This window comes from Balaenoptera acutorostrata, chromosome 19, assembly GCF_949987535.1.
Source record: "Balaenoptera acutorostrata chromosome 19, mBalAcu1.1, whole genome shotgun sequence".
NCBI classification, from domain to species: Eukaryota; Metazoa; Chordata; class Mammalia; order Artiodactyla; family Balaenopteridae; genus Balaenoptera; species Balaenoptera acutorostrata.
In genome coordinates, this window is record NC_080082.1 from 37,483,554 (window position 1) to 37,506,542 (window position 22,989).

A 22,989-nucleotide genomic window follows, 5' to 3' on the forward strand; every position below is an offset into this window, starting at 1 on the left:
CATGTGGAAAATAGGTACCTCATTAAGTGTTCTTTGAAGATCAAATGATACAGTGACTTTTTCTATAAAAAAAAAAAACTCTAAGATTAGTTTTTAAAAATTAAAATAGAAACATATGCATGTGGTAACAAATATAGACAATATAGAAATGTATGAAATGCACAGTGAAAGTTCTTCCCACTCAGTCTCTGTGCTGAGAGGTCTTCTTTATTAGCAATTTGGCATGACAAACACACACACACAAAAGGGATCATACTATACATCTCGTTTTTAAACTTGCCCTTTTTAGTTAACAGTATACTGTAGACATCTTTTCTCATTCTTTTTAAGGGCCATGGTATAGTCCATTGAATGAATGCATTACAGCTTCTTTTGTCTACTTGACAAAAAGTAAGCACGTGGTAGCCATTCTTTTCTTTCTTTTTTGTACATGGGTTTATTTCTGGGATGTCTATTCTGTTCCACTGATCTACATGTCTGCCTTTTTATGCCGATATTATACTATTTTGATTAGGGTAGCTTAGTTATAGTTTGAAATCAGGAAGTGTGATGCCTCCGGTTTTTTAGATTCTACTTATAACTGAGATCATACAATAAGTGTCTTTCTCTGTCTGACTTATTTCACTTTGCATAATACCGTCAAGTTCCATTTTGTGACAAATGGCAGAATTTCCTTCTTTTTTATGGCTGAATAATATTCCACTGTGTGTGTGTATGTATATATATGTGTGTGTGTGTGTATGTGTGTATATATATATATATATATATATATATATATATATACACACATACACACACACACACATATATATATATACCACATTTTAAAAATCCATTCATCTGTTCATGGACACTTAAGTTGTATCCATGTCTTGACTACCGTAAATAATTCTGCAATGAATATGGGGGTACAAATACCTCTTCAAAATAGTGATTTGGTTTCCTTTGGATATATACCCAGAAGTGGAATTGTTAGATTACATTGTAGTTCTGTTTTTAATTTTTTGAGGAACCTCCACACTGTTTCCATAATGACTGCACCAATTTATTAATACATTCCCACCAACAGTGCACAATGTTTCCCTTTTCTCTACATCCTCACCAACACTTGTTATCTCTTGTTTTTTTTTTTGATGACATACATTCTAACAGGTTTAAAATGATATCTCATTGTGGTTTTGATTTGCATGGTGGCCATTGCTGTGGTTTTTCTACTCCATTGGCACAACAGGAAGATATTTCTCTACTACCCCTCTCAGGAATTTCAGTGGTTCCCCACAGAAGATGGGAAGTGTGTTGTCTGGACCTACATGTGTACACATTGCTCCTTCTGACCATCTTTCCTGATAAGGTTGTGGTACTATGAAAAATGGTGGAGATGGTGGGCAATTGGCCTCAAGCTTCCCTGCTTACTAGAGCTAATTCCAGAACCTCTGGACCAGCTGCTTGTGGGATGAGCAGTTAGGAGAAGCTAGGATTCTGCTCTGTGATTCAGGGTCAATGAACAGCCTTTGGGGCAACGCCTGTGACACTACAGCAGGAGACAATTATTGCCAAGGTCTGTTTCCCATCCAGAAGCAGGGCTTGTGTTACTTCAGCCTCTTCCTGGCCATGAAATCTTGCATAAGTTTCTTGATCTTACTGATTGATTTTGCATAAGCTCATCAATTGAAAAGTGGGGAATGATAATACCTACCTACTAGGAATGTTGGTTGATTTAAAATATGGAGAAAGAGCTCAGAGCTGCACTGTCCAATATAATAGACACTAACCACATTTGCCTTTTTTTTTCTTTCTTTCTTTTTTCTTTTCTTTGTTTTTTTTTTTTTTTGACTGTGCCGTGTGGCATCTTCGTTCCCCAACCAGGGATCAAACTCGTGCCCCCTGAAGTGGAAGTGTGGAGTCTTAATCATTGGACTGCCAGGGAAGCCCCACATTTGACTGAATGAGGAACTGAATTTTAAATTTTATTAATTTAAATCTAAAAATTGACACGATTAAATTATTGAAAAACATTAGGTATATTTGGAACAATTTCAATATGTTAATTTGTTTTTCAAAAGCTATAAATTTCATGAAATCTAAATACAAATAATTCATGAGATCTAAATACATCTAAAGTATTTCTGATGAAAATTTAGTGTCTGATTTGATATGTGCTATAAATGTAAAATGCACACTGGACTTCAAAGGCAATATAATAAAAATAATGGAAAATGTTTCATCAATATTTTTTATTTTGATAACCTATTGAAATGATAGTGTTTTTGATATATCAGGCCAAATAAAATTATTATTAAAATTAAGTCTTAGAAAATACTTTGAGATGAATGAAAATGAGAACACAACATGCCAAGACTTATGGGGGTGCATCTAAACTAGGAATGAAATTTGTAGCTGCAAACACTTATATATTAAAAAGAAGATCTCAAACCAATAATCTAACATTCCATCTTAAGAAAGTAGAAAAAGAAGAGCAAGCTAAACTTAAAGCAAGCAGAGGATACAAATAAGAAAGATCAGAGCAGACATAATTGAAACAGAGAACAGAGAAACAGTAGAGAAAATCAATGAAACCAAAAGTTGGTTCTTTGAAAAGATCAATAAATTGACAAATCTTTAGCTATATTGAACTAGAGAGAAGACTCAAATTACTAAAATGAATGGAATGAAAGAGGGGACATCACTACCAGCCTTACAGAAAAAAAAAAAAAGATTATGGGCTTCCCTGGTGGCGCAGTGGTTGAGAATCTGCCTGGCAATGCAGGGGACACGGGTTCAAGCCCTGGTCTGGGAAGATCCCACGTGCCGCGGAGCAACTAGGCCCGTGAGCCACAACTACTGAGCCTGTGCGTCTGGAGCCTGTGCTCCGCAACAAGAGAGGCCGCAATAGTGAGAGGCCTGCGCATCGCGATGAAGAGTGGCCCCCACTTGCCACAACTAGAGAAAGCCCTCGCACAGAAATGAAGACCCAACACAGCCAAAAATAATAAAATAATAAATAAATAATAAATAAATAAATAAAAAAGATTATAAGGGAATGTTATGAAAAATTGTATGCCAGTAAATTAGATAATGTAGATGAAATGCATGAATTCACCAAAAAGACACAAACTTCTGAAAACTCACTCAAAAGGAATAGAAAACCTGAATAGACTTATAACAAGTAAAACAATCAAATTAGTGTAAAAAACTACCCACAAAGAAAAGCCTAGGCCCATATGGCTTCATTGGTGAATTCTACCAAATGTTTAAAGAATTAATACCAATCCTTCACAAACTGTTCCAAAAATTAGAAGAGAATAAAGCACTTCCTCACTCATTTTATGAGACCAGACTTTTCCTGATTCCAAAACCAGGCAGACATCACTTCTTGTGATGAAACTGCAGACAAATATCCCTTATGAATATAGATGTAAAAATTCTCAATAAAATATTAGTAAACTGAATACGGCAACATATAAAAAGGATTATACACATCACAAAGTGGGATTTGTCCCAAGAATGCAAGGTTGGTTTAATATATGAAAAATCAATCAATGTAATATGCCATATTAAAAGAATAAAGGACAACATCACATGTTCATTTTAGTAGCTGCAGAAAAATCACTTGACAAAATCAAACAACTTTTCATTATGAAAACACTAAACAAATTAGGTATAGAAGAGAACTCCTTAACCTGATAAAGGCCATCTATGAAAAACGCACAGCTAATATTAAACTTAATGGTAAAATGTTGAATGTTTTCCTCTTAACATCAGGAACAAGACATGGATGTATATTCTTGCCATTTCTATTAAACATTGTACTTGTGGTTCTAACCAGGGCAATTAGGCAAGAGAATAAATAAAAGACATCCAGATTGGAGAGGAAGAAGTAAAATTCTAGTCACAGATGACATGGTTTTGTATATAGAAAATCCTAAGGAGGGTGGAGGGAAACTATTAGAACTAATAAATGAGTTCAGCAATGCTGTAGGATGTAAGATGTAAAAATCAATTGTATTTCCATACATTAGCAGTCAACATTCTGTAAATAAAATTAAGAAAACTATTTCATTTACAGTAGCATCAGAAAGAATAAAATACTTAGAAATGAATTTGACCAAATATGTATAAGCCTTATATTCTGAAAACTATGAAGCATTGTTGAAAGAAATTAAAGATGGCATAAGTAAATGGAAAGACATCCCATATTCATAGATCAGAAAACTTAATATTGTTAAGATGACAATACTCTCCAAAATGATCTGTATGTTCAGTGCAATCCTATCAAAATCACAGCTGGCTTCTTTGCAGAAATTAATGATTTAATCCTAAAATTCAGATGGAAATTTATGGGACCCATAATAGCAAAAACAATCTTGAAACAGAAGGACAAAGTTGGAGGACTCACATTTCCCGACTTCAAAACTTACTACTAAGCTACAGAAATCAAAACTGTGCTATGATGTAAGGACAGACAGACAGATCAATGGAATACAATTGAGAGTCCAGAATTAAACCCTTATATTTTTGGTTAATAGATTTTTGAAAAAAGTGCCATGACAATTCAATGAGCAAAGAATAGTCTTTTCAACAAATGGTGCTGGGACACCATGCTTGATATCCACATGAAAGTTGAACCCCTACCTCATAATATATACAAAAATTAACTCAAAATGGTTATAGACCTAAATGTAAGAGCTAAAACTATAAAGTTCTTAGAAGAAAGCATAGGAGTATATTATATATGAGTCAAAAGCTCAATCTAGAAGAGCAAAGTTGATAAATTAGACTTCATCAAAATTAAAAACCTTTATGTTTCGAAGGACACCATAATGAAAATGAAATAACAGCCCACAGAATGGGAGAAAATATTTTCAAATCATATATCTGATAAAGGACTTGTATCTAGGATATATAAAGAACTCTTACAACTCAATGAGAAAGACAAATTTGAAAATGGGCAAAGGATTTGAATGGACATTTATCCAATGAGGATATAAAAATGGCCAATAAGCACATGAAAAGATTTTTAACATCATTAGTCAAAAAAGAAATATAAATCAAAACTACAATGAGATACTATTTCACACCCATTGGATTAGCTAAAATAAAAAATAAAAATGGCAGACAAGAAGTGTTAGCTAGGATTTGGAGAAATTGGAACTCTCGTACATTGCTGGCGGGATTGTAAAGTTGTGCATCCACTTTAGAAAACAATTTGGCAGTTCCTATAATGTTAAGCAAAGAGTTATCATATGACCCAGCAATTTCACTTCTAGGCATATACTCAAGAATTGAAAACACAAGTCAACACAAAAACTTGTACACAAATGTCCTTAGCAGCATTATGCATAATAGCCCCAAAGTAGAAACAACCCCAATGTTTACTAACTGATGAATAGATAAACAAAATGTGGTAGGTACTGTCCTTACAATGAATATTATTCAGCCATGGAAAGGAATCAAGTATTGGTACATGGATGAACCTTGAAAATATTATGCTGACTGAAAGAAATCAGATGCAAAAGGTCACATATTTATGATTCATATGATTCCATTTATATGAAATGACCAGAATAGGCAAATCTACAGAGATAGAAAATATATTAGTGATTGCCAGGAGTTGTGGGTGAGGAGGATGGAGAGTGACTGCTGATGAATATGGTTTTTTTTTTTGAAGTGATGAAAATGTTCTAAAATTAGATAGTGGTGAACTCTCTACTGAAAACCACTGAATTGTACACTTTAAAATGGTAATTTTTTATGATCTCATGTTTTATTATTTATTATTTATGTTTATTATTTATATTTCAATAATGCTTTTAGGAAAATTAAGTTCACCTATTTCTTTTTACTTATTTAATGTGGCTATTAGAAAATTTTGAATTATATATGTAGCTCACATTATATTTCTATTGGACAGTGTTGTTCTAGACCTTATAAAGAAGACATGAAGATTTATTTTTTAGTTTTATTTATTTATTAGAATTTTAAAATTAATTAATTTATTTTTGGCTGCATTGGGTCTTTGTTGCTGAGTGCGGGCTTCCTCTGGTTGTGGCGAGTGGGGGCTACTCTTCCTTGTGGTGCGCAGGCTTCTCATTGCAGTGGCTTCTCTTGCTGCGGAGCATGGGCTCTAGGTGCGCGGCTTCAGTAGTTGTGGCAGGCGGTCTCAGTAGTTGTGGCTCACGGGCTCTAGAGCACAGGCTCAGTAGTTGTGGCGCACAGGCCCAGTTGCTCTGCGGCATGTGGGATCTTCCCTGACCAGGGCTCGAACCCGTGTCCCCTGCATTGGCAGGCAGATTCTTAACCACTGTGCCACCAGGGAAGTCCCAAGACATGAAGATTTTTAATCCTCAATTTCCTGAACCTATCTGAGGAATTTCACAACTGCTTTGTAACATAAATAGCAATAAAACCTTCTGTTAGGAGAAATAGTACCTGACATTTGCTTCATAAGCTAGAAAGTTTTTAATGCATATTATGTCATTTGATCTTCACACCCTCCCAGGAGGAAAGCAGGAAGAGGTTACTATTCCCGTTTTACAGATGGAGACACTGAGTTTCCGGAATGGGAAAGTACTCATCTAGGGCTAGGGACCCTGGTAACGGACCCCTGGACCTCAGGCACTGGCCTTAGGTCTCTAGGTCCTTTATACCATAAGCCCTCCATCTGCCCTCCACCCCTACCCCATCCAAATATGTCTGGCACAAGCAACGAGAATCGTTCCAGTCTCCCTCAGGGCCTCCAAGCTAATCTGAAACACTTAAGAGAAGTATGTCAAGTCCAGCACCTCCATCCCGTGGGTCACAGCTGTCACCACAAAATGGCAGGTTGACATTTTGCAGCTCTGATCTCCTTGACCAAACTACTGCAGATTTGGTCCTACCCCGGAGATTCTGATGTAATCAGGTCAGGGTTGGGGCCTGGGTGTTGGGACTTTTGAGGACTTCCCTGATGATTCTAGCGTGCAGCCAGGGTTTGGAACCGCCACCCCAAGCCAATGGTCACAAACAATCAGCTCGTGGGCCAAATCCGCATCCCAGACATGTCGTGTTTGATTCCTATACGTGATGAATGCATGTTTAAATTGGATTAAGTTGTCAACATTGAAAAGCATGGAATTTTTACTTAAACCTGGATTTCTGGCTTCCCTTGAGGACTGAGGAACTCTGGCGACTGGGCCTGCGTTCCTGTGTGGTAGCCAGTGGCTGGAGCTGAGCAGTGGCAGCTCCTTTACCCAGGGCAGGAGTTCTCCAGTTCCCCACTGTCCATACCACTCCTTATTGTCTCACACTAGCCCACATCATTTATTTTCAGTATCTATCCATCCCTATAGGGCTGCTCTGTAGGGCTTTCCCTTGCAGGCTGGGAAACTGAGGCCTATTGACAAATAAGTGTGGGAACTCAGACCTTCTTAGCTGTTGATTAAGCTATGCAAACTTCTCTTTCTTTCCCAGCCTGAGAACATACTGTGTGTCAATCAGACGGGACACCAAATTAAGATCATTGACTTCGGGCTGGCCAGAAGGTAAGGGAGTTTTATTTCGGTACTTTGACAGAACTCCTTGGAAACTCTCGGTGGCTCTCTTGGACATGGTTACCCACAACTCAGCCAATTTTTGAGTTTTGGGACTGGTATGAGAAAGCTCTCTCACTGAGGCTGGTGGCCTTCACAAAGACTGCGTAGAGAGGCCTCGTTACTACTGCAGGGGGCGGCTTTGTGTTGTGGGCTCTGCTTCTCCTTAAAAGGCTGTGGGATTAACAGTATTTCAAACCACCTGTGTGAACAGAGAGGGGAGTGATAGTTAAAGGGGGTCACTGAATGGGGGTGCTGGGCAGCTCCTTCTATTCATTCCCCAGGCCTCCTGGGCCAAGATGTACTGGGCTGTGTGATGCATTCATCACCAACCCTGCCCTCCAGAAAATGACTAGGTTAAATAGGATGGTGACATGGGTAAGTGGTTCTGGGCACTCAGGACTGGGTTAGATCTTGGTAAAATGGTGATACAATGCAGTGCCCGCTGATATGGGCAATTATGAAGTTTAAATGAGATAATACATCAACAGTGCAGACCCATCCTCTGAGGGTGGTTAGGTTCTCAAGTTTCAGTGCATAAAGTGAACGTCATATATAATTTAAAAAAATCTTAAAGTCCCTTAAAACACCTAAAGCCTAGTGACGTATAGTTTTACTGTTGGATCCTGTCCAGTCTCATGCTTGATGAACACCGTGTCTCTGCAGGGCTCTTGCCCATGGCGTGCACACCCAGTGGCGTGGCTGTAGCAGACCCTTGGCACTGGGGAGGGCATCCACAGTCTGTGAAGATGGCAATAAATGTATGTTCATCCTCCAGGCTTCCTCCAGAATTCTATTTCCCCCAAGAATGACATTTCTCTGAGCATCACATAACTTCTAGATAGGTCTTCATACCATGGCTTCAAATCTTGAAATTTTCTCTTACTCTAATGGTCATTCTCCACACAGAAGTTGTTTTTGTCACTTTCTGAGCCTTGCAGCATCTACCACTCCATCTACAAGGGGAGAAAGGAGCACTTCATCCCCATGGAGGCAGAGCCGTGCCTGAGCTCAGCCTCCCAGCACTGGCCTCCCAGAGGGGGCATTCAAACCCACAATGGTGGTCTTCCTAGGTCACTTCCCCACTGGTTGGAGAGGTAAATGTCACCTCTTTGCAGGTGTGAAAGGTGCATTTTCAGGGCCCCACATGATGGATGGGAGGCCAAGTGTGGTATTGGAGCAACAGCAGAGGGAAGTTCTTATCACCCCGCTGTACCTTCAGGGTCCGCACTACACAGCGTACTGCATTTCATGAACAGTCCCAAATCCCCCAACCCAGATGCCTAAAAATCACACTCAATCCATAATGTAAAAAATTGCTTAATATTTTCCCAAATAATGTTGTATAAAATTGGGATGCATCCTATACACTTGCACACCTTATGCACCAGGGCGTGTTTCTCAACCTATTTTTCATGTCTCCACCTGCCCCACAAAGAGCCTTTTTAACCATTTCTTTCCTAATCCCTCAGTTCCCTCCTCATGAAATGTAATGCCGCAGGTGTATTGTGTATCTGTTTATGTACTGTGGCCCTTTGGAGAGCTGCAGACCGTTGTAATAGCTAAGATATTTTTGCCCTCCCCCCAAGAACCACTGTTCCCTCACTGTGGGGCAATATATTCTTCATCCAGACCTCACACACTAGTGTATGCAGGACCATGCCAAATGCCAGGTGATCAATTGCCAAATGAGGATTTACAGTGACACACTGTGAATTCAGAGCAAGAAGTAACCACCTGAGGTTCCTGGAGTCTGGGACGTTTCTGAGCAGCCAGAAGAGACGAATGGACAGGGTTTTGTTACCTGCAGGCAGTAGTGTTCTGGTAAATGTTTAACAACCCGCTGCGTCTGGGGGTGAGAGGAGGTGGGGTTGATTTGTAACCTTTGCTAACTTTGGCTGATTTCAAGCTACCAACGTGACGTCACTGAGTGCAGAGTTGGGAGGAGACGTGCACCATTGGCTCTCGTGCACCCGTGAGAACCGGCTGCAGCACGACTCTGCGTGGAGCGGGGCAGGAGGGATAGTGTCAGTTAGGGACCAAGAATAGGGTGCGCACTGCGCATGAGCAGGCTGGCCTGGGGAAGGCAGGAGCTGTGGGTGGGACTCGGGGAGGAAGACACAGTAGATGAGGGCACTAACGGGGCATCCTGAGTAGGGAGGCTCAGAGGTTGGAATGGTATCCAATAGGCCATTGAGTCTCTGGTGGGAGGTGAAAAGGGTTGTAGGCCAATTTACCGAAAATCGATTAGTCAAAATCTATCCCCAATACACACTACTATATATAAAATAGGTAACCAACAAGGGCCAACTGTATAGCACAGGGAACTATAGTCAATATTTTATAACAACCTATAATGGAAAAGAATCTTAAAAGGAATATATATATATATATATATATAAAACTGAATCACTTTGCTTTACACCTGAAACGAACACAACATTGTAAATCTACTATATTTCAATAAAAATTAAAAAAAATCGATTCCAAACTGTCAGTCAAATTTGTTAATCTGGTTAAGGGCATTAATGGCAATAATTTTGCCAGTGGGACCAGAGGTAGAGGGCAAGTTCAAGAAAATAAACACAGGGAGCCATATTTTTAATTTTAATTTTTTAATTTTTTAATTTTTTGGCCACATGGCATGTGGGATCTTAGTTCCCTGACCAGGGATCGAACCTGCACCCCCTGCATTAGGAGCACGGAGTCTTACCTACTGGACCACCAGGGAACTCCCAGGGAGCCGTATTTAAGAGAAGGCCACCCACGAAAAACTGCTGGGCACTGGAGAAGTGCAGGTGTCAGGAAACGTGGTACTCAGGAAATTGCACTTAGTGGAACTGGGCTGACAGGTTCACAGGTTCTGGCTGTGAGATGAAAGGAAAACATCAAAAGCATCCTCAATAGTCTGGCAAACTGGTCATTCAGCACAAAGATTCTTTGGCAAATTGGTTTTTGACAAATTGGCCTGCTTCCTGGGAAGTGTGTCCTTCTAAAAGGAGGGACCTGTGGGGGGAATGTGCAGGTTGAGAGAGCATGCTTAATGCTCCAGAATAGTTAAATGTTTGTAGAGAGGGAGGAAATGACAAATTTTCCCCATAACACGAACTATAGAAAGTACAGTTGTATTTCTGGGTGGGACTGTGAGAAGGCGCTGAGATTGTGAGTGGAGGTATGACCCCCAGTAGAGGGGGGCCATACAAATCTTCAGAGACTCTGACATCCAGCGAGAGGAACCAGTGTTACACCAGGCTGGGTGGTGAGAGTCATCAGTGGGTCTGAGTAGGGACATGTCAAGGGGTCGAGAATGGAGACAGAGTGGGAAGTATCTTGTTTAATTATCTTGGTCTCCAGAATGTTGGGTGCAGGGATGAGCCTTCTGACTCCCAGTGCAGTGCTCAGACTGGAATCTAAGCCCATTTCATCAGATCCTTTGGCAGGGCGAGGGGGTGCCTATCTCAGACCTTATGAGGCTGCAACCTCATATGTGACCTTATGGTCACAGAGGGCCTCGTGCTGGGAATCTGGAGAGGGGTGTCTTAGTAGATATTTTGACACAGCTTTGGGGTGGATGGATCAGTTAACTATTGCTACAGTACTGTTGTATAACAAATCACCCCCAAATGCAGTGACTTAAAACACCAATTGTTTATTTTCCTCCGCACATTTTCGAGTCAGCTGGGGAGTTAGTATGCTGAACCCAACTTATACTAGCTCATGATAAGGAATCTTGTAAGCCAGTTGTTAAACATGGCCATTATTAAACATTAAATTGTATAAACGTTATCAGTAGAAGTGAAGTATACCAAATTTATATATTCAGGAGAATGTGAAACTTATACCATTGATTGTTAAAGGGTTTTAAAAGCTTTTTATTACATTTGGTAACAAAATTCTAGGCTTAGTTGTAAAATCCTGGGTTAACTATCATTTGGAAATTTAAATATACATTACAGTAAACATTTAGAAAATGTTTTTCTGAAATGTTCCATCTAGGTCAATAAACTTGTCTGTAGAAGTCTTTTATAAGGATAAAAAAAAATTAAATTGTATAAGCTTACAATTAAAGAAATTATTTAAAAACAAAGATATTACATTTTGAAAAGTTAACACTTCCTAATTATTTCACTACATTTCACAATTATTTATGCTCATGAGTTTATTTACGCCGATTGTTATCTATATGGTGGAAAGACTATAGAATAGTGTGCTATTGCCGATCTCTTCCCAACTCTTCATTCAGTGACATGGTGATGGTACTTTTAAATCAGACACGGTGAAGTCAGTATTTACACGATTGGCAAATGCTACAAATCAAAACTTAAAAGAAAATCAGATAGCTGGTTGTTAAACTTTTACCCACACACCACTGGTTGGGAGTCACTGATCTAGGCTGAGTTGAACTGGGCTTGGATGCAGGTCAGTGAGGACAGGTCTGTTCCAGGGTGTCTCTCATTCTCTTCTCATGGTGATGGCCGAGGAGCAAGAGGGCACGCTCCTACAGCCTAGCTTGGAATTGGCCCACCGTCATGTCCACCCACATTCCACTGGCCAAAGCAGTTCATGTGGCCAAGCTCAACATCAATGAATGGGATGGGGCAATATATGCCATCTCTAGTGGAAGGAACTACAAAGTCACTTGATACAGGATGTGGCTGTGGGGCAGATGAAGCAGTGGAAACAAGAATGCATCCTGGGAAAGGGATGTCCAGGGGCTGAGAGCCTGGACCTTCTCTCCTCAAGGGGAAGCCTGTTCCTCTCAGTTTAGCTCCTTGGCCCCGAGGCTCCAGTCAGGTGCCAGTGCAGGGGGGGAACAGGCTGCCAGAGGAAGGCTCTAGCTCTCCTCCCCTCCCTGGCTTCCCACCACAACTCAGCCACCAAGGTGATCTTTGTTGCTCTTTTACTGGATGAGTATGGTCTGTGTTGGCTCAGGGTCTGCATTTGCCTGACTCTCAGCAAATTTGGAAAAGAAGAGACTGTATTTTGAAAACTCACATCCCTGATTTAAGGGAATCAGGCCACATTGGCAGGATATTTATTTTATTCTTCTCTATTTCTCAATTGCCTCATCTGTAAAATGGGGACAATAAACTTATCTACTTCATAGGGTTGTTGTGAGGATGAAAAGTTTATATAAGTAAAACTTTTAGCATGGTATCTGGTGAATAAGAAGTACCCATTAATTTTTTTAAATTAACACTTCATTTTTAAGAGGAGTTTTAGGTGCACATCAAAACTGGGGGGAAGGAACAGGGATTTCCCATTTATCCTCTGTCCCCACACATGCAAAGCCTCCCCCATCATCACCATTGATAAGCCTACATTGACACATCATAATCACCCAAAGTCCATAGTTTAAATTTAGGTTCACTCTTGGTGTTGTACATTCTATGGGTTTGGACAAATGTATGATGACATGTATTCATCATTATAGTATCATACAAAATATTTTCACTGCCCTAAAAATCCTCTGTGCTTCACCTGTTTATCTCTCCCTCCTCCCTAATCCCTGGCAACCACCGATCTTTTTACTGTCTCCACAGTTTTGCCTTCTCCAGAATGTCATATATTTGGAATCATACAGTATGTAGCCTTTTCAGACTGGCTTCTTTCACTTAGTAATATGCTTTTTTTAAAACTTTTTATTTTATATTGGAGTATAGTTGATTAACAATGTTGTGTTAGTTTTAGGTATACAGCAAACGGATTCAGTTATACATATACATGTATCTATTCTTCTTCAAATTCTTTTCCCATTTAGGTTGTTACGTAATATAGAGCAGAGTTCCCTGTGCTATACAGCAGGCCCTTGTTGGTTATCCATTTTATTTATTTATTTTTATTGGAGTATAATTGCTTTACAATGTTGTGTTAGTTTCTGCTGTACAGTGCAGTGAATCAGCTATACGTATACATGTATCCTCTCCCTCTTGGACCTCCCTCCCCCCACCCCATCCCACCCATCTAGATCATCACAGAGCACCAAGCTGAGCTCCCTATGCTATACAGAAGGTTCCCACTAGCTATCTATTTTACACATGGTAGTGTATTTATGTCAAACCTAATCTCCCAATTCATCCCACCCTCCCCTTCCCCCCCGTGTCCACACATCCGTTCTCTACGTCTGCCTTTCTATTCCTGCCCTGCAAATAGGCTCATCTGTACCATTTTTCTAGATTCCACATATATGCATTAATATACGATATTTGTTTTTCTCCTTCTGACTTACTTCACTCTGTATGACAGTCTTTAGGTCCATCCACATCTCTACAAATGACCCAATTTCATTTCTTTCTGTGGCTGAGTAATATTCCTTTATATATATGTTCCACATCTTCTTTATCCACTCCTCTGTTGATGGACATTTAGGTTGTTTCCATGTCCTGGCTATTGTAAATAGTGCTGCAATGAACATTGGGATACATGTGTCTTTTTGAATTATGGTTTTCTCAGGGTATATGCCCAGTAGCGGGATTGCTGAGTCGAATGGTAGTTCTAGTTTTAGTTTTTAAAGGAACCTCCATACGGTTCTCCACAGTGGCTGTATCAATTTACATTCCCACCAACAGTGCAAGAGGGTTCCCTTTTCTCTGCACCCTCTCCAGCATTTACTGTTTGTAGATTTTAAAAGTTCTTCCATGTCTTTTCATGGATTGATGATTCTTTTTTTTATCACTAAATTTATTATTTATTAAAAATTTATTTTATTTTATTTTTTATACAGCAGGTTCTTATTAGTCATCCATTTTATACACATCAGTGTATACATGTCAATCTCAATCTCCCAATTCATCACACCACAACCCACACACCCCACCGCTTTCCCCGCTTGGTGTCCATATGTCTTTTCTCTACTTCTGTGTCTCAATTTCTGCCCTGCAAACCGGTATATCTGTACCATTTTCTAGGTTCCACATGTATGCATTAATATACGATATTTGTTTTTCTCTTTCTGACTTAACTTCACTCTGTATGACAGTCTCTAGATGCATCCACGTCTCTACAGATGACCCACTTTAATTACTTTTTATGGCTGACTAATATTCCATTGTATATATGTACCACGGCTTCTTTATCCATTCGTCTGTCGATGGGCATTTAGATTGCTTCCATGACCTGGTTATTGTAAATAGTGCTGCAGTGAATATTGGGGTGCATGTGTCTTTTTGAATTATGGTTTTCTCTGGGTATATGCTCAGCAGTGGTATCACTGGGTCATATGGTAATTCTATTTTTAGTTTTTTAAGGAACCTCCACATTGTTCTCCATAGTGGCTGTATCAATTTACATTCCCACCCACAGTGCAATAGGGTTCCCTTTTCTCCACACCCTCTCCAGCATTTGTTGTTTGTAGATTTTCTGATGATGCCCATTCTAACTGGTGTGAGGTGATACCTCATTGTAGTTTTGATTTGCATTTCTCTAATAATTAGTGATGTTGAGCATCTTTTCATGTGTTTCTTGGCCATCTGCATGTCTTCTTTGGAGAAATGTCTATTTAGGTCTTCTGCCCATTGTTGGATTGGGTTGATTGTTTTTTTAATATTGAGCTGCATGAGCTGTTTATATATTTTGGAGATTAATCCTTTGTCCCATGATTCATTTGCAAATATTTTCTCCCATTCTGAGGGTTGTCTTTTCGTCTTGTTTATGGTTTCCTTTGCTGTGCAAAAGCTTTTAAGTTTCATTAGGTTCCATTTGTTTATTTTTGTTTTTATTTCCATTACTCTAGGAAGTGGATCAAAAAAGATCTTGCTGTGATTTATGTCAAAGAGTGTTCTTCCTATGTTTTCCTCTAAGAGTTTTATACTGTCCTGTCTTACATTTAGGTCTCTAATCCATTTTGAGTTTATTTTTGTGTATGGTGTTAGGGAGTGTTCTAATTTCATTCTTTTACATGTAGCTGTCCAGTTTTCCCAGCACCACTTATTGAAGAGACTGTCTTTTCTCCATTGTATATCCTTGCCTCCTTTGTCATAGATTAGTTGACCATAGGTGCGTAGGTTTATCTCTGGGCTTTCTATCTTGTTCCATTGATCTATATTTCTGTTTTTGTGCCAGTACCATATTGTCTTGATTACTGTAGCTTTGTAGTATAGTCTGAAGTCAGGGAACCTGATTCCTCCAGCTCCGTTTTTTTCCCTCAAGACTGCTTTGGCTATTTGGGGTCTTTTGTGTCTCCATACAAATTTTAAGATTTTTTGTTCTAGTTCTGTAAAAAATGCCATTGGTAATTTGATAGGGATTGCATTGAATCTGTAGATTGATTTCGGTAGTATAGTCATTTTCACAATATTGATTCTTCTAATCCAAGAACATGGTATATCTCTCCATCTGTTGGTATCATCTTTAATTTCTTTCATCAGTGTCTTGTAGTTTTCTGCATACAGGTCTTTTGTCTCCCTCGGTAGGTTTATTCCTAGGTATTCTATTCTTTTTCTTGCAATGGTAAATGGCAGTGTTTCCTTAATTTCTCTTTCAGATTTTTCATCATTAGTGTATAGGAATGCAAGAGATTTCTGTCCATTAATTTTGTATCCTGCAACTTTACCAAATTCATTGATTAGCTCTAGTAGTTTCCTGGTAGTATCTTTAGGATTCTCTATGTATAGTATCATGTCATCTGCAAACAGTGACAGTTTTACTTCTTTTTTTCCAGTTTGTAGTCCTTTTATTTCTTTTTCTTCTCTGATTGCTGTGCCCAGGACTTCCAAAACTATGTGGAAAAATAGTGGTGAGAGTGCACATCCTTGTTTTGTTCCTGATCTTAGAGGAAATGCTCTCAGTTTTTCACCATTGAGAATGATGTTTGCTGTGGGTTTGTCATATATGGCCTTTATTATGTTGAAGTAGGTTCCCTCTATGCCCACTTTCTGGAGAGTTTTTATCATAAATCGGTGTTGAATATTGTCAAAAGCTATTTCTGCATCTATTGAGATGATCATATTTTACACTTCAATTTGTTAATATGGTGTATCACATTGATTGATTTGCATATACTGAAGAATCCTTGCATCTCTGGGATAAATCCCACTTGATCATGGTGTATGATCCTTTTGATGTGTTTTTGGATTCTGTTTGCTAGTATTTTGTTGAGGATTTCTGCATCTATATTCATCAGTGATATTGGTCTGTAATTTTCTTTTTTTGTAGTATCTTTCTCTGGTTTTGGTATTAGGGTGACGGTGGCCTCATAGAATGAGTTTGGGAGTATTCCTCCCTCTGCAATTTTTTGGAAGAGTTTGAGAAGGATGGGTGTTAGCTCTTCTCTAAATGTTTCATAGAATTCACCTGTGAAGCCATCTGGTCCTGGACTTTTGTTTGTTGGGAGATTTTTAATCACAGTTTCAATTTCATTACTTGTGATTGGTCTGTTCATATTTTCTATTGCTTCCTGGTTCTGTCTTGGAAGGTTATACCTCTCTAAGAATTTGTCCATTTCTTCCAGGTTATCCATTTCATTGGCATATAGTTGCTTATAGTAGTCTCTTAGGATGCTTTGTATTTTGGTGGTGTCTGTTGTAACCTCCCTTTTTCATTTCTAATTTTATTGATTTGAGTCCCCTCCCTCTTTTTCTTCTTGAGTCTGGCTAATGGTTTATCAATTTTGTTTGTCTTCTCAAAGAACCAGCTTTTAGTTTTATTGATCTTTGCTATTGTTTTCTTTGTTTCTATTTCATTTATTTCTGCTCTGATCTTTATGATTTCCTTCCTTCTGCTAACTTTGGGTTTTATTTGTTCTTTCTCTAGTTCCTTTAGGTGTAAGGTTCGATTGTTTATTTGAGATTTTTCTTGTTTCTTGAGGTAGGCTTGTATAGCTATAAAATTCCCTCTTAGGACTGCTTTTGTTGCATCCCATAGGTTTGGATCATCGTGTTTTCATTGTCATTTGTCTCTAGGTATTTTTTGATTTCCTCTTTGATTTCTTCAGTGATCTTTTGGTTATTTAGTAACGTATTGTTTAGCTTCCATGTGTTTGTGTTTTTCACGTTCTTTTCCCTGTAATTGATTTCTAATCTCATAGTGTTGTGGTCAGAAATGATGCTTGGTATGATTTCAGTTTTCTTAAATTTACTGAGCCTTGATTTGTGACCCAAGTTGTGATATATCCTGGTTATGTTCCATGCACACTTGAGAAGAAAGTGTAATCTGCTGTTTTTGGATGGAATGTCCTATAAATATCAATTAAATTTATCTGGTCTATTAATGGCATTTAAAGCTTGTGTTTCCTATTAATTTTCTGTTTGGATGATCTGTCTACTGGTGTAAATGAGGTGTTAAAGTCGCCCACTATTATTGTGTTACTGTTGATTTCCTCTTTTATAGCTGTTAGCAGTTGCCTTATGTATTGAGGTGCTCCTATGTTGGGTGCATATATATTTATAATTGTTATATCTTCTTCTTGGATTGATCCCTTGATCATTATGTAGTGTCCTTCCTTATCTCTTGTAACAGTCTTTATTTTAAAGTCTATTTTATCTGATATGAGTATTGTTACTCCAGCTTTCTTTTGATTTCCATTTGTATGGAGTATCTTTTTCCATCCCCTCACTTTCAGTCTGTGTGTGTCCCTAGGTATGAAGTGGGTCTCTTGTAGACAGCATATGTTTGGGTCTGGTTTTTGTATCCATTCAGTGAGCCTGTGTCTTTTGGTTGGAGGATTTAATCCATTCACGTTTAAGGTAATTATCAATATGTATGTTCCTATTACCATTTTCTCAATCGTTTTGGGTTTGTTTTTGTAGGTTCTTTTCTCCTCTTGTGTTTCCCACTTAGAGAAGTTCCTTTAGCCTTTGTTGTAGAGCTGGTTTGGTGGTGCTGAATTCTCTTAGCTTTTGCTTGTCTGTAGAGCTTTTGATTTCTCCATCAAATCTGAATGAGATCCTTGCCGGGTAGAGTAATCTTGGTTGTAGGTTCTTCCCTTTCATCACTTTAAGTATATCATACCACTCCCTTCTGGCTTGTAGAGTTTCTGCTGAGAAATCAGCTGTTAACCTTATGGGCGTTCCCTTGTATGTTATTTGTCATTTTTCCCTTGCTGGTTCCAATAATTTTTCTTTGTCTTTAACTTTTGCCAATTTGATTACTATGTGTCTCGGCATGTTTCTCCTTGGGTTTATCCTGTATGGGACTCTCTGAGCTTCCTGGTCTTGGGTGGCTATTTCCTTTCCCATGTTAGGGAAGTTTTTGACTATAATCTCTTCAAATATTTTCTCGGGTCCTTTCTCTCTCTCTTCTCCTTCTGGCAGCCCTATAATGCGATTGTTGTTGTGTTTAATATTGTCCCAGATGTGTCTTAGGCTGTCTTCATTTGTTTTCATTCTTTTTTCTTTATTCTGTTCCACAGCAGTGAATTCCACCATTCTGTCTTCCAGGTCACTTACCCATTCTTCTGCCTCAGTTATTCTGCTACTGATTCCTTCTAGTGTAGTTTTCATTTCAGTTATTGTATTGTTCATCTCTGTTTGTTTGTTCTTTAATTCTTCTAGATCTTTGTTAAACATATCTTACATCTTCTCGATCTTTGCCTCCATTCTTTTTCCGAGGTCCTGGATCATCTTCACTATCATTATTCTGAATTCTTTTTCTAGAAGATTTCCTATCTCCACTTCATTTAGCTGTTTTTCTGGGGTTTTATCTTGTTCCTTCATCTGGTACATAGCCCTCTGCCTCTTCATCTTGTCTATCTTTCTATGAATCTCTTTTTTATTTTTTTTAAGTGTTGAATACTATTCCATTGTCTAGATGTACTATACTTTATATTATCCATTCTCCAACTGAAGGACTTTTTTGCTGCCCATTAAATTTCAGCTAGAGGTTTTCTTCCTTTTCAAGATTGATTCTAAAAACCAACTTTCTCCAACCCCTTCCCCATACAGCCATCAATTCTCCTCCTAGCCTTCCTTAAACTTCATGTCCAGAATACTTTTTCTAGTTCTTTTTCTTTTTGTAATTGTATAAAATACACATAACATAAAATTTACCGGGTTAGCAATTTTCAAGATTAGTTACAGTAGTCTTTAAATATGTTCATATTGTTGTGCAACCAATCTCCAGAGCTTTTTTTACCTTGCAAAACTGAAACTCTGTACCCATTAAACAACTACCCCTCATTTTCCTCCTGCCTTCAGCCCCTGAAGACCAGCATCCTACTTTCTGTCTCTGAATTGACTACACTGGGGACCTGATATAAGTGGAATCATACAGTATTTGCCTTTTTGTGACTGGCTTATTTCACTTATTGTAATGTCTTCGAAGTTCATCCATACTACAGCATGTGTCAGAATTTCCTTTCTTTTTAAGGCTGAATAATATCATATTGTATGTATATACCACATTTTGTTTATCCATTCATCTGCTGATGGACACTTGCGTTGCTTCCACCTTTTGGCTATTCTGAATAATGCTGCTATGAACATGGGTGTATAAATATCTCTTTAAGACTCTGCTTTTAATTCTTTTGGATATAACCCAGAAGTAGGATTCCTGGATCATATGGTAGCTCTTTAAAAAATTTTTTGAAGAACTGCCATACTGTTTTCCTTAGCAGCTGCTCCCTTTTACATTCCTACTGACAAGGTTCTAATTTCTTCACATCCTAGCCAACACTTGCAATTTTCTATTTTTTTCTGATGGTGTGAGGTAATATCTCATTGTGGTTTTGATTTGCATTTTCCTGATGATCAGTGATGTTGAGCATTTTGCCTCTTTCTATTACTCCTATCATCTTCCCTTTAACCATGATGCACAATACAGCAGTCCTCCCCACACAGCTTCTATGCAGGTTGTTTGTACTCATCCATGTGACTGCAGGCCAGTCACATAAGATATATTGATCTTCCCTCTTTTTCAGATTGTAAATACCTGGAGGAGGAGGAGGACTGTGGTTTTCTTATTCTCCGCAGTGACTTAGGAAAGTCTGCATTTAGGGCCTGGGTGTGTGATGATTTCCCAGTAAACCACGTGTGGTGGGATGTGATGTCCAGAAAACATGGCTGACAGCAAGGGTTGGGGAGTGTTTAGCGCCCCCCCCCCCAGGAATTAGCCAGGCATCCACATCTTCTCTCAGGGCTCACTCCCATTGTCCTCTGCACCCCTCCTCCCCAGGTACAAGCCTCGGGAGAAGCTGAAGGTGAACTTTGGCACTCCCGAGTTCCTGGCCCCGGAAGTCATCAATTACGAGTTTGTCTCGTTCCCAACAGACATGTGGAGTGTGGGAGTCATCACCTACATGCTGTGAGTGCCCAGGGGCCTGACGCCCCACTGGGAATGGGGGCCATTTGTCTTAGTTTGGGTATCCTTAGAAGCAGCAAAAATTTGAGGGCATGGAGTTTATTGGGGAGGCATCCCCAAGAAAAGCCAACAGAGAAGTGGGGAAGTGAAATGGGGAAGTCAGTAACCCATTGGAGTCAGTAACCACTGTGGGCACCTGGAGTTTAATCCTGCAGGGAACTGGGGCCCACTGTGGGACACCCACTCAGAGCTAGGCCAGCTGGTGGGGGAGGGAGTTGGGGTATTAATACACTGACTCTAATCAGTTGTTGCTAGTGGGCTGGTCCCAGAGTTATTAATTCCCTGAAACTTCTGGGTGGATAAATCAGCTTCCACTGGAGAGAAAGCCCTCTGGCAAAGAAATGCAGGTGCTGTGGTGCAAGTGGGGTTGGAGTGCACTGAAGTGGTAAGGAGAGGGGAGGGCAGGGCAGGGCACAGCTCCTGCATCTTCTAACTTTGTCCCTCTGCTCTGTGCTCCCTGTTTTCTGTGGGCTGAGGAAGCAGAGTTAGGATGGGCTGAGAGGAGATCTGTGCACAGACTAAATGTCCTCCTCTCTCTCCAACTGTGGACATCCCTCAGCTATTTCCTCAGAGGCCCAACAAAATCAAGCTTTGCTCCCAGTCTTATTATTACAGTTTAACTGTTTCCCCACACTTTGTGTGTGTGCTACACCAGGTTGGGGAATATTGTGGCCCACGGCCAGCCAGTGAAGTTGTCTCATCTCTCTGCCCTCCTCTAGAGGAGCCTAATAAAGCCAGTTTTCCTTTGGCCCCTGAAGCCTGGGTAGTCTCAGAGACACGTCAAGCCATCTTAATATTCAGTCAAATGTACCTGATAAATGGGCATATTGGGTTGGACCCCAATTTACTCTTTACTTCAGGGTAAGGGGGAATGTGGTGAGCATGATAGGGGACTTATTCCACCACTCTTCCTGCCATCAATTTTTCAGTGCTTCCACTTCCTTTATCGAGTGCACTGGACTTCTCCTGTGGAGAGGCAATGGGGGTGCTTTTCTTTGGAACCCTCTTGGTTCTGGTTAGTTCTGCTTGGCCTTGTAAGAGTCTTCTCTATCTTGTCGATGTGTGTTGGCAGGTATAGCTTCCACATACTGACAGTCCTTTCTCTCCTCTGTAGGCTCAGTGGTTTGTCCCCATTTCTAGGGGAAACAGATGCAGAGACCATGAATTTCATTGTGAACTGTAGCTGGGATTTTGATGCCGACACCTTTGAAGGGCTGTCAGAGGAGGCCAAGGACTTTGTCGCCCAGTTGCTGGTCAAAGAGAAGAGGTACCCTTTATTGCTTGTCACCCATGGTCCATCCTGATGGTGATCATCCATCTGGGTGCTGTGGAAATCAGGCTGGTGCTGGGCAGGGCTGCTGAAGCGAATGGTCCTTTCTTCCTGTAGACCGATTCTGTCCAGGATTTCTTAGCCTGCTACTTCTTTGGGGAAAAAAAAGAAAAGGTAGCAGGGAAAGGGACAAAAGAAGTCAGTTAAGAAACAAGCAACTAGGAGCATAAAATCTAGACAAGAGTTTTAGAAAGGACCATATTTACAAATTAGGCCTATTTCCAAGTTATTGCTTTTCATAGGCTAATGTTGAAAAAAAGTTGAGATATGCAGCTGTTATTCCCCAGAATAAAAGACAGAAAACCTTATTTCCGGGTGATGAAGACCTACTTAGTTTTCAGTAGCTGTATCAAGGTTATGGGTTGGGCCACTGAGTTTTCCGATACTCAGACATATGGGAATAACTACAAGTGGTGGGGAGACAGCTCTCGTTCCCTGGCCTTGACAGTTTTGTTTCTTCCTTATTGTGAAAAGTTATGTGAGAGGAAATACATTTCTAATTCAGACGAACAAGTTGACATTATTCTCTGTGAAGAAAGATGAGCTTCTTTCAAGGCTCATGTTCTTTTACTTCTTAAGAGCAATTCCAGGCACAGCTGGCCCTCCTACTGTCCTGCCTTGATTCCCCAGCTCTCTCTGGGAGGTGGTGATTAATCACTAGGACACATCCCCTCAATAGAGGGCAGGGAACATTTTGCTGACGACATTCTTGCACTTTTAAGGATGGGAATTTTAGGTCGTAGGAGGTCTTTTTTTAGCAAGTGGCATGAATCTGCCTATATGATTAATCTCTTCCAC

The 22,989-nt window shown here is 39.7% G+C and overlaps 1 protein-coding gene across 3 annotated transcripts in view; it reads left to right on the plus strand.

Annotated features, from left to right (window-relative positions):
- The window catches only part of MYLK3 (myosin light chain kinase 3), a 59,541-nt gene that overhangs the window by 32,398 nt on the left and 4,154 nt on the right, over nucleotides 1-22,989 (plus strand). For all 3 annotated transcript variants that reach the window (XM_007167643.3, XM_007167644.3, XM_007167642.2), the window contains exons 9-11: nucleotides 7,450-7,520; nucleotides 20,676-20,804; nucleotides 21,976-22,128. In XM_007167643.3, coding sequence (XP_007167705.2) covers nucleotides 7,450-7,520; nucleotides 20,676-20,804; nucleotides 21,976-22,128 — 353 coding nt within the window. The remainder of the gene's footprint in view (nucleotides 1-7,449; nucleotides 7,521-20,675; nucleotides 20,805-21,975; nucleotides 22,129-22,989) is intronic.